The sequence below is a fragment of the Centrocercus urophasianus genome, unplaced genomic scaffold (genome assembly GCF_019232065.1).
Source record: "Centrocercus urophasianus isolate 14NV4802_14NV808 unplaced genomic scaffold, USGS_Curo_1.0 seq_15, whole genome shotgun sequence".
Taxonomy (NCBI): domain Eukaryota; kingdom Metazoa; phylum Chordata; class Aves; order Galliformes; family Phasianidae; genus Centrocercus; species Centrocercus urophasianus.
In genome coordinates this window covers 15,487,781-15,500,337 of record NW_024884697.1, presented here as the reverse complement: position 1 = coordinate 15,500,337, position 12,557 = coordinate 15,487,781, and the positions used below count along the sequence as shown (strand labels likewise).

General features: G+C 39.0%; 1 protein-coding gene across 1 annotated transcript in view; it reads right to left on the bottom strand.

Moving 5' to 3' along the window:
• TAFA5 (TAFA chemokine like family member 5) overlaps positions 1-10,626 on the bottom strand; it is a 421,552-nt gene extending 410,926 nt beyond the window's left edge. Inside the window, exon 1 of the mRNA XM_042816048.1 lies at positions 10,515-10,626. Coding sequence (XP_042671982.1) covers positions 10,515-10,626 — 112 coding nt within the window. The remainder of the gene's footprint in view (positions 1-10,514) is intronic.
• Between the last annotated feature and the right edge of the window lie 1,931 nt (positions 10,627-12,557).

Below are 12,557 nucleotides of genomic sequence, written 5' to 3'. Positions count from 1 at the left end.
TACTAACGTACATACATGCAAAATGATCAGAGTTTATAATTGGGCTCAGGAAATATGATACACGTGGAAGAAAAACAATCAAGTGCAATTCTCAAACCTCTGCAGGGCTAGCAGTTAGGAAGAAAAGCCTCCACACATAAATCAAGTTAATTTGTTTGAGAAGTCACTAGCAAGCCAACGTGATTCACATAGCTGTACTTGTCAGACTTAGTAATATACAAAGCACTTCAAAAAGCAGCAAGACGAATAGTAGGACCAATTCACCTGACCTTAGTTAAGAAAAATAAAGAAAACTGAAAAATGTAGAAAACTTATTACTGAGGCTGCACCAACACGGAGCACTAAATTTTAAAAGAAGCACTCAGGAAGGAAACGGGCATCAGTTGTGACAAGCAGCAAAAAAGAAAGACTGTGGAATGTACCAAGAATGAACTCTACTAAAGTAATGTATGAAATATTTGTTTGATTTTACAGATTTGGTCTGTGATAGAGATAAGAAAACACTATAGAAATTTCAAGGTCTTAATACAAATAATGAGGAAAAGTAGTTGCTTCGTTTTGTTTTGCATCTTGTACTAAGACCTCAAGAGGGAAAGAATTTTCACACTGCAAAATTGAGGACTCTATGCACTCCCTTTCCTCTATATAGAGATAAATTATCTGAGAAAACATTAAGCAATGATTCTTAGTGTAACATATGCTCAATAAGATATCAGTCTCATAAAGTCAGTTAATATTTGTGCCAAATAACATACTGCCTTACCTATATTCCTGTCAAATGTCAAAATGGAAGCAGATAAAGATTAAGCTGTTTCACAGAAATTGATTTTGAAATGCCTCCAACTAAGTATTATAAATTGTTTCCAAACTAATTCCTTGGAATTGTATCAGAAATACCTTAAATCCATTTATTGTAATTACGAGTGGCAGTTCATGCAACTTGTTATCACCCTGAGAGTTTGCAGCAGCACTTTAAGAAACTCTACAAAACATAGCAAAGATGCCATATAACATCTTCAAATGTTAAAGTCTCTTCAGTAAGGCATTCTCAGTAAGATTATATTAAAAATAATGACATTTGTAGATAGGATTAAGATAGGGTTCTCTAGCTATACAGAAAGCAAACCTAGTTTTGCTCAGCTGTTAAGACAAAAAGTGTCCGTGAACAACCCAAAGTGAAGATACATACCGTGGAAACACACAAAAAGTACAAATGTATTCCTTGAAAGGTCTTATGCTGATAAAAGAACGAAGTACAGGGAAAAAAAAAGGCCCTTAAGATAAAAAGGACTCTAAAAGTGACATTGGCATTGAAGAACATAGAATTGGGGAACTATTTTAGCACAAGCAATACTCTAACAAACATAACATACTACTTTTTTTTAAAAAAATAGATTCTTATTTTCCCAGTAGGGGAGTAAGACGGAGCAGGAGTTGAAGGGGTAGAACTTCAAGGTTGTATGCAATTCATATCTGCTCTGATGTTCAAGGCAAATAGAATATATAATAGAACACAGAGTAGAATAAATAAACTCTTTTGGAAGGGTCCCTTAAAGATCAGCTAGTCCAACTGCCTGACTATTTCACGACTAACCAAGAGTTAAAGGATTTTAATCCTAGTCTTCTTCTTCCCTGCAGCATCCTATATTTATATACAAATTGTTAATCTCTAAACTCTTTCTTAGCTAATTCACTAGCAGGTGATTTAAATGAGTCAATCACACCATAAAATTCTGCATAGTGCAGAAAAGTTTAAAAATGTTTTCTAGAAAGCACACCTAAAAATGAGGAAAGCGCAACAGTGACGTTAATCAACTCTGATACCCTGACCTAAAACTCACCTAGTTTCCAGCTCTTGTGGAAAAGACAGCATTTTTTAGAGTGTCTAGAATGTGAAAATACTGGCAACAAAACAGGAGCATTTACAGTAAGACAAAATACACTGCAAAAAAATGTTCAGATTACAAGCTGTTTGCAAAGATGTATTCAGAAGATCCCAGTAGTGTATGCCAACTACATCTCAATTTACACTTTTTTTCTGCTTCAAAAGCTCAGAATCTTGACCTACACTCTTAATGAATCTTTACCACAAACCTATTTCTCCACACTTTTTCTTCCCTACAGAAATATTGAGCTGATTACTTAAAATTAAGCATTTAAACATTAACCATGAACCTTGAAAATAACATAAGCAATACTCTAAAGATGCTGTCAAAAACAATAGAAGTCCTCTGATAACATGTATGTTTAAATAAGTGCATGTTGTCTAAGCTGCATTATGGTCCACAAAACTAAACACAATGCAGTTTGAGGCAGACTGTCCAACAGAAAAGTATCTAAAGCAGGTTGCAGGTCTTGTACAGTAAATTATCTCAATTTCCATTGACTTTAAAAGGAGATTATGATAAATGCAAATGACTGTACTGCAGAAATCTTCATTAAGGAAAGATCAATCTTATTCAAAAAGCTAAAAAATGTGCTTGTCATGTCTTTTAACCCAAACAGAACATAAATATTTGATCTTTTTCTAGTTGGAGCTGATAACCTAACAGGAAAACTGTGGGAGATGGAGAGGTCTTGTTGCTAACTCGCAACAGAAAACATCCACCAGAATTATTTTTGGTGTCTTAAAAGGATTACTGACCTGAGTGTTAAAATATGTAAATATCTGCTAGGTCTAATGTTTTATAGAAAATGATTTCAGGGAAACTACCACCTTTAAATTACATTCAATGAGAATGATTGCTAATGCCTCCTGTTTTTATTTTAAAAACTGAACGGTTTTTTTGTTTGTTTTTTTATAGTGCATAGACATTCATAAATGCTTATACAGTGCATGGGAACTGTTGAGTCATAGCCTAAACCACTGATTAATCACCTGAGGCAAGGACTAAGTCAGCCCTGAGGGCACAGGTGAAAGCAATTCAGCTGTGTGACTGGAAGGGATGGAGTCTGACTGCACTCCTCCTAGACCCCATGTAAGGGCTGACTGCCACTGAGGAAGGATCTCTTCCTGGAGGTCCTTTCTTTTTGTGGAGCCTTTCATGAGAATCTAGATCTTTGGATACAGGTGAGCATTTCTTCCCTATTTGTTTCTTTTCCCATTTTCTCCACGATCTTTCCAGCTGTAGCACCAACTGTAACATACACTTACTCATCTTGAGATGATTCTTAAGGTGAACGTTCAATAAAGAACTGCTGATAGAGTGTACTGAAAAAGTCCTGGAACAGCTCTCTGGTATTTTTCACTAAAATTATTTTCAAGATTAACTCAGATGACGGGATTAGCTCCATTCAGAAAACAATTTTATATTTTTTTTCATTCAAAACTATATCCAGAACAGAAAAAGAGAAAATGGTGTACTCTTTCAGTACCACCAGAGAACGCCATCAGTGACACATAACTTTTCACAATATCAGATATATTCATATTTTGGTTAGTCTGAAGAAAGATAAGAAGTGTCAGGCATTGCTGGTCCCACAGCACTTCTATGTTTCTGTCAGCAAATGAACTATTTAAAGAAAAGCTCAGAAGCGTAGCTTAGGCTCACTTCTGCCATTTGGCTAAGCTGTTTTACCAAGCTACAGTAGTATAGTTCAATGTAAAGATTAGATATTCTACAAAGAGGGGTACAGAGAGATCTGAGAGTATTAAAAAACAGTACAGGCATTTGGCATTAACAGTATGTCACTTTGTCAGACTATCATCTCTTAGAATCTATTTGTCAATATCACGGTCTTGGGAATCAAGGATAAAAAAAAAAGGCCTAAGACTAAAGGTAAAAGCCATCATAAATTACACTGATTAACAAGAGCACAAATTCCTCTTACTTTCTGATAGGTCGAATTTGGAAACCTCCCCCCCCTTTTTTTTTTTTGTTATCCCCATACCTAGTAATTTATTTTTTCTGTAAGAATTCAGGACCTTTTTCTCCTTAATGATATAGCTTTGTTAGCTAATGGAACCAGTCGGTTCTATTCTTGTGCTTGAGTACAACTGGTCACTATGATTTTACTTTGTAACCGAAGAAAATCAGAGATGAGTTCAACCAACAGAACTTGCAACTTGAATTGTCACCAGTCTCTCTGCTATTCTGCTCTGGACTTTTGCTCAGTCTTTGCTACACAAAATAATAAAACAGAACATATCTCTTAACAGCACTCAGGAATTAAACTCCACACAAAGCAAACAGCCTAAAGACAATGATAATTCCTATTCTGAACCATCACAACACTAAAGAGAACAAGGGGGTTATGTCTCAAATTGCCTGTTCCAGTCACAAAGACAGAAAGAAGCTTTATTTTGCCAGATATGTTATCCTGAAAGCACTGTAAAATTCCACCCTATTACCACGTTCTCTTTTTGGAAGAGCAGGAGCTGCCATTGTTGGAGAGCCAGGAGTGAATGGCCTAAAGTTGTATCAGGGAAGATTCAGGCTGGATATTAGGAAAAATTTTTTATTGATGTCCTGGGCTACAGGCTAACAAGTAACAAGCTAACTCTCTCTCAGAAAATACCCTACTACATTCCTCACCCCAGAATTAGATGAGACACTTGGTTGTTGCCTGAGAGCAAAGAAGTGTTTGGAGAAAGGTGACCAAAAAAAAAAAAAAGTCTATCCAAAGCCTGAAATAGGACAAGTCACAAAAACTTCAGGACATTAGTAGATCATCATATGAATGCAAAATTATACACAATTATGTCTGCAATTCCTATGCTTTAGCCAGTCTACACTTTTTTAAAAATGCACAAAATCTTTGAAATAAATGTCTACAGAAAAAATATTGGAAAATACATATATTTCATATAGTTCATACATTTCCAAATAGTAAAATCTTCTGTTGTGACAATTTGCAGGGCTAACATGAAAATATATCACTGATTTCCCAAGAAATTAACATAAAAGTACATCTCCAAAGAGATGACTTCCCAAAAACTCCACAATATGTAATTTTGCCATTTGTCTGTGCAAATAATAATGTAACTTCCCTTTAAACAACCCCAAAATAACTAAGTTCCCAGTTCAACAGCAGAACGACACATCTGATCAAATATGAACCTAAGCATGAAAACACTCTGTTCTGAGTTTTACAACAAATAATCAAATCAGAAAGATTACAGTTAACCAACCTATGTAGATTTGTCCTTGCTTTTCACACTGCTGTCCACAGTTCAGTATCCAAAAGCATTTTTGTTAAAGACAACATTCAAGGCACCTATAATGAGAATGTATTTACTATGTCACATGCAGCTCTAGTTGGTTCAAATAATGGTTTTATGGCTAGAATGTACACTGAGCAAGCAGGAAATCTGAAATAAATTCCAAGGGCTGCTCTAAAAGTAAAGTCTCTTAGTCTGTAACATTGGCCCTCAACTTCAGAGGCAGATGGTGGTGGTACAGCAGTAGAGGCCAGAGCAAAGGGGCTCTGCTGCACACTCCCAATACTCTTTTCACAGTTTACCCTATAAGATCTTAGTCTCCCTCCTACAACCTGCTGAAGGACAGGGAGAATCCTAAGCCACATATTTAATTGAGAACATCCATTCTTTCTAGTGTCTCCATCCTCCTCTGCTTTACACTGTATCTATCACTTGAGCTATACTTGCACGGACGCTGTAGCTTTCATAATTTGAGGATGCGTTCGAGAACTGTAAACAGTGATTACTCATCCTTAAAGGCTGAATTCAACATTAAAGGCAATAAGAAACCATTTCCTATGTTGACACCCTGAGTTCTACGTAAAGATCATCTGGATGAATTACAAGAGAATTAGCCAGATAACCCCCATCAATTCAGCACTACACTGACAAACAGCAGAGTTTGTAGAGGTCACTAAATTTAAAGTGCTGGTTTTAATTTTATTTATTTCTTAAGAAACCTTTCTAAAAAGGTGTAGCAAGGATATTACACAACAAAACAACTTTAATATTTTGGCTTTATGTAATGTTATAAAAGATTATGTGATGTAGACATAAACTAAAAGAAGTCTGAATTATAACTGTTGCTTTATACGTCACATTAACTCCACTCTTGTGGAGTTTTGGAGAAATACAAGCACAGTAATTCTTGCAGAAAAGCTAATAAAACTACAGACCAGTTGTACAGATTTTTTTTTTTTTTTCCATTTGTAAAAAACAGAGAAAGTGGTATGTATGACATAAGATCAGCAATGGGAGCTGCAGTACTTCATTCAGTGGAGACTGGTTTACATAAAATGCAAACGAATAGTGAGACTTATCATGCAACAAATGTTCAGTAACCTACAGATGATGATGCAGTAGTGCCTGTTTGAGAAGTGCCCAGCTGTCACTGCTAGTGTTCATCCCTGATAGCAGTCTCAAACAGTATAAGGAAACTATAAGCCCTGAAGACTATAGTAACCTTTGCTTTCTAGAATTACATAATTACAGAACAGGACAGTTTAAAGGTATTTCTCAAGCAAGCAGTGTCCAACATGTAACAGCAGAATTTCAAATTAAGGTGAGATCAGTGTAATATTTTTGATAAGAATTATCTGCATTTTTAACAGTACAAAGCCAAGCCAAGTCTTTCAGATGCATTTTTATTTGTGCTAAGGGCCTACCTTTCATGAAATAACTTGCACTTACAAAGCAGAATTGTTGAGTTAGAGGAAATATTTTGCATTTTGATAGTAAAATGAAAATAAATAAGTCAGAAGTTCATCACCAGAGCTTCATATTGCTCTCTTCCAAGCACAGTGTTAAAAACATGCAACTGAACTTTCCAAGCACTTGTTTTTGATATAGCCTTTCAAAATAAATAAATACGTAATAAACTGCTTGCTTGTCCTTAAAAGTATTAATAGAACAGCAAAATATCACAGGGGTGTAATGTTCTATTTCTTATACTTACGAAACAGTATAAAATACAGAAAATCAAAAGTTCCCAATAGCCACAGTTTCACTAATGCTGAATCATTTGTTGTTTAAAAGTCATTATTTACATATAAAAAGCACCTCCTTATTTACAGACAAATCAAATGAAAAAAAATGCACTAGGAAAAAGAGAAGATGCTGACACTAAAACACATCGGCTGGATTCTTCGTGTAGTTAGTATACAGCTATGATAACACAGAAAATTCAATTGGTTTACTGACCTTAACATGTCAAAGAAAAAAAAAAAAGCGAAGTCCAGTTACAAAAGGAGGGAAATAAAAACAATTCAGCATACCTTCACGACATTAAAACAGTAACTTAAGGAATTCATTGTAGGTACTACTGTGTGGTCTCCTACTGCTCATTAATTATGTAGGGCACGCATCTGAGATCTAGAAAATGTAATACTTTCTGCAACTCTGAATTACAGTTTCCTCTTCTACCAGGATAGCATTTCTAGACTGTTTCTACATTTAATGATGCTTCTGATGAGTGAACAAACTCCTTGGTAGACACTCAAGTGAACTTTCTTTATTAACAGCCTAATTTACTACTTTAATCTACTCCACAGCCTTCTCCATTGGAGAATCTACCAAATGTCTAGGGAGAGAATATTACATTATATGTATCACTATAGCAACTAACCTAATTGATCTGATGCAGGTTTCTCTTCCACCATAGGATGGAGCCACTATCCCTATGTATAATCTAAACATTTAAGAAATAATAAGTTATCTTCTCATCATTTTACAATGACAAAGAACATAACTGTACTTTGGAAAGTAAAGTATAAATTAAATCTAATGGCTTGTACACATACATTCAGCGCAGGCTTCATAGTATCTGTTAAGCTGTCAGCTGGAACTCTGAGTACAGTATTTACTAGTTGCTTTCAGTAAACAGGAACAACCATGGAACAATAAATACACTCCCAGAAACAGAGACACAAAGTAATCAGGAGAAAGGAAAGAAATATTCATTGACTGATTCAGGAACAAGCTTCACCAGAGTAGTATATTAAAAATTAAAATAAGCATGAAGTAAAGTAAAACTTCAGAAGTTTTACATTTTCCCTTTTCCACAGCACTGTAAGAAAAAGTTCTGATTTTTTTTTTTATTTTTTTTTATTTTTTTTTTTTTTTGAACCGCAGAATTTGATGCAAATGATACAGTGGGAGAAAAACAAAAACGAGGTTCCTGTAGTAACATGAACAATATATTCACATGATTATTTTTTTTTTTTTCCACAGAATCCTGCTTCATATAAGAGATATAAGAGATATAAGTAACCATACTGCAATTTAGCTGAATATGAGGTTTGTAGAGAAATACAGAACTTTTTACATGGTCAAGTTATTCTCCATTTACATTTGAAAAAAAATGCAAGACTCTTTCTCTTAAAAAGCAAACTAGTCATTATCCTCGCCACCATAATTATGCTTTTTCTCAAAGAAAAAAAAAAATTAAATCAGCTGAAAGAAAAAAAAAAATGAATAAATTCTAGGTTATCTTGAAAAGAATTCATAAATTTTGCAGTACTTTACCTTGAAATAGCTGTATTTTTTTCCTTGATTTTTAGATATCTTCAGCCTTTACACAGAAAAAAACATTTTTGCAATTTTGCAAATAGTACAGCTAGATGAAGTGTACACGGTGCTTCATTAACATTTGGAATTGTGGTTGTCAAATGAGTGAAATATTGCATAAATGGTGGAGTGTTTTGACACTGCATATTTTAGGCTGCATAGTGTTTTTCAGCATTATATGGCATGAAGAGTGCACTCCATGAGGAAAACTACTGACACTGAGTGAGAGAAGTAATTAGGAACTGGTCATTTAAACACATCAGAAATTGTCTTCCTATTAGCTAACATTTACATGTATCAGTGAATAATGCCAATAATAAAGAAGATGTAACAATTCAAGTTAAAGGCTTTACTCCTTAAAAAGAGAACAATGTCAAACCTCTCACTGTTGAGCAAAAGTATCTTCAAGGACTTTACAATTAATGCTTTCTGAGGTTATGCTCATAGAATATAAACTCACAGAAGAATTTACGTCATTACATAAAAAGCTTAGGATCCTCCAGAGATTTCTAAAACAAACTTACTAAATTCCTTAATAATTCCCTTTACATTTGAACTATTCATTCTCAAACATGCTCTTACAGATGCACTTCTCCCTCAGTATGTCTATCAATTCTTGTAAATCTTAAGTGTTGCCAAGTATACCCTACGTATTAGTACACTGAATATGAGAATACAGATCTATGTACAAAATGAAATTATTTAGAAGAGTGGCCTGTTTGAGATGATTTTGAGATGAGAAGTGCAAAGCAAAGTGTGTTAAATTATAATTCATTACAAAATATGCTATTCTTTTTTGGAATAAGCTTCGTCTCGCTGTTGTCAGCACAGCATCCCTGTAATGTGCAGAGAAATGAATTAAAGGTTTTCTTTGCCAACTCTTTTTTCAGGAGAAAAAAAAAAAAAAAAAAAAAAAAAAAAAAACATAGAAGAACAGGAGAATGTGCTACATTTTGAAAGAAATGGAACAGAGTTAAAAAAAAATGCAGCAGACATGCTCCTGAAAACCAGAATCCATTTCCTGTTCATCATAATCTCCCCCTATTATAGCCCAACACAACAAGCCCAGAGAAAAGTCTTCATATTAAAGCTAAGGAAAAGAATAAACACTATGGCTATATTATAGGTCACACTCAGCTTGGGAAAATACAGTGTGGATGCTGTATCTGGCAAAGTTGTGCAGGCCCCTCCTGATAAGTTACTGTTTTGTATTTAATTACTGGATAGGAATTTTGCTTGCTTGCTTTTACTCCTCCAGTTGGAAAATTCTTAACCTGGTATGATGGTGAAACGTGCATTCCCCAAAAGAATGGGTAGTAATAATATTTATATTGCATAACTGCTTGTAAGTTACACTTCCTGAGATCACAGAACTTGAACAAGAAAAAATTCAGACCTTTAAAAGTACTGGTATTTCAGCCACTTGATTCTTAGAGATTTATCTCCAAGTGAGTGTGATTAATGGACTATCTACCAAGCTTGAAAAAGAATATGCAACACTCTACTGATGAACCTAAAACCAATAACAAGGGCTCACTAAACTGCTGAGGATGTTCTCTGGGAGTAACCTGGCTTGTTCCAGTGCAATTTCACAGTCAGAGAACCACACATGATCCAAGAGGTGTCAAGGCACCTGTCGCTTGACTAAGTACACGCTTCCTACAGGAATTAACATAAGCAAAATTGCTCCCATTGATGAAATGTGGACTGAAGTAGTAAAGCATGTACACAGAGGGAGAAGTGGGTAACATCTGGTAACAGTGAACACTAGATCACTGTTACTGCAATTGAAAAGTTAGCTCCTTAGATCCAGTAAGTGTTCATGCTTACAGTAGATACGCCATATCTTCAACCTAAGGACACTTTGTGCTTCCAAGAAACAGCAGTATTAAAGTGTCTCTCTACCTAGTTTACCAGGAGAGGAGTCAAACTGTAGTATGTACCTGCCAGACTCAAACCTCAGCCTTCACCTGAAGTGTTACCTGAGGATTTACATTCAGGAAAAGCACCAGGACAAACATGTACTTACTGCAGTAAGTGATCAGGAGACTAGCCAGGATCATGATAGCCCAGAAAGTTGAGGACATGCTTGGCAAGGCATTGGCATCTTTCCTACTGCTTCTCCTGGGAGATGGAGCCATTGAAGCCACTTCCCCAGAAGGGGACAAAGTCAGACAGGTTCACCAGCCAGCTCTCCCCAGGACCGACGGCCTTTCTCTACACATAATCCCAAAGGCAAGCATGTTCCACAGCCGCACGCTCCTCAGCAGCAGCACGCTCCTGCGGCAGGACGCATCTTCCAGCCGGAAAGCCCAGGAGTCTCTAAGGCGTGCAGGAGTTCGCTGCGGCAGCTGCAACCAGGTTTCCTCCTGCCGCCGTGGCGAGGTCCACCAGCGTCGGTGCGTCCTATGGGAACTCGGGGGCCTGGCGCTATGCCGAGCTTTGAAGATGTCCCACAAACGAGATTGCGGTTTTTTTTTTTTTTTCGTCCCCCTCTCCTTCCTTTTTCAACGGGCAGAAATTATCCCGCTCTCTCCTCGCTCTCCTCCCCCTCTCCCAGGAGAGGGGATCTCCTCAGACACGGACCGGGGCCGAGGCGGTGCCAGCAGCGGGGCGGCCTCTTCCGCCCCCCACCCGCCCAAGCGCCGCACTAGGGCGCCCACCGCCTGACGGCGCCACGCCGCATGGCAGCCGCGGGGCCGGGGCACCAGGGAGCCCGCCGCTACCTGCCGCCCGATCAACGCTTCATCGGACAGCGCCGCGGAGGGGAGAGAGCGGTCCCGCGGAAAAGACGGGGAGCCCGGCGGTTCCCGCCAGCGGCCGGGGATGGAGACAGAGGGGAAGGACGGTCCGGTCCGCCAGGCAAAGCGGCACCCCGCGGCGAGCCCAGCCTGCTCCCTTTCCCGGTCCCGCGGATTCGCGGCGAGCGGGACACTTCGCGCGGGGCAGTAGCGACAACGAGACGCTCTCCGCTGCGCAGCCACAGCTCGTAATCTCTGCAGCAAGAGCGACGCTGGCCTTTCAAGTAAAAAAAGGAGGAGGAAGAGGAGGAGGAGGAGGAGGGGGGACGGTGGTCACGCCCACAGGTGAAGAGCGCACGGAGCGGCCCTTCTCCCTTCGCCGCACCACCTGCGCGCATCCGCTGCAGCCGCGATCCTGCTCGCCGCCGCCTCCTCTGCGGGCGCGGTGCGGGGGCCCTTGGCGGTGGCGGCGAGTGGCGAGCTCAGAGGCTCGGAGAGGCGATGGGAGGGAAGGAGGCAGCGCCCGGCCAGAGCCCCCGGAGCTCCCGAGACGGCGTTTCCAAAGGAAGGGAGGGGGCCTGAGGCCTCTGCCTGCCCCATCACCTGCGCGGCTCAACATCTGTGGTCACAGAAACGTTTGTCGAATCACTAATCTTGGAAAGACCAGTAAGATCGTTTAGGTCAACTGTCAGCCCATGCCTGCAACCGCTGTAGAGCATTTCCCTCAGTGTGTCCTCTGCCCTTTTCTTGAAAATCTCTAGGGACAGTGACTCCATCACCTCCCTAGGCAATCCGTTGCAATGCCTTACCATAGTTTCTGAGGACATTTTTTTCCTAATATCTAACCTGAACCTCCCCTAGCTTTACTGAAGGCCATTACTTCTCCCTATCACTCTTTACCTGGGAGAAGAGTCCTGCCCCACCTCACCACAACCTCCTTTCAAGCAGTTGTAGAGAGCAATGAGGTCTCCCCCGGGCCTTCTCCAGGCTGAACAATCCCAGCTCCCTCAGCTGCTCCCCATAAGAACTGTGTTCCAAATCCCTCACAGCTTCATTGCCCTCCTCTGGACAAGCTCCAGGGCCTTGATGTCTTTCTTGTAGTTTCCTCTTGTATTCATCTGTGGTCCTTATTGGGCACGTGGTTTCTGTCACTAACAGGTCAGGGATGCGTTGGTGTGGAACTCTACTTAGGGGCTCCAGTTCACCCATGCTCAGTAGTCTTCAGGGTAATAAAAAACCTTGGTGTGTTAAAAGGGCCCAAATACTTGAGCCTTTCAATTTGAAGTCTCCATGGCAGTATCTTCAAATTAATTTTTGAAGTTTTGTACAAA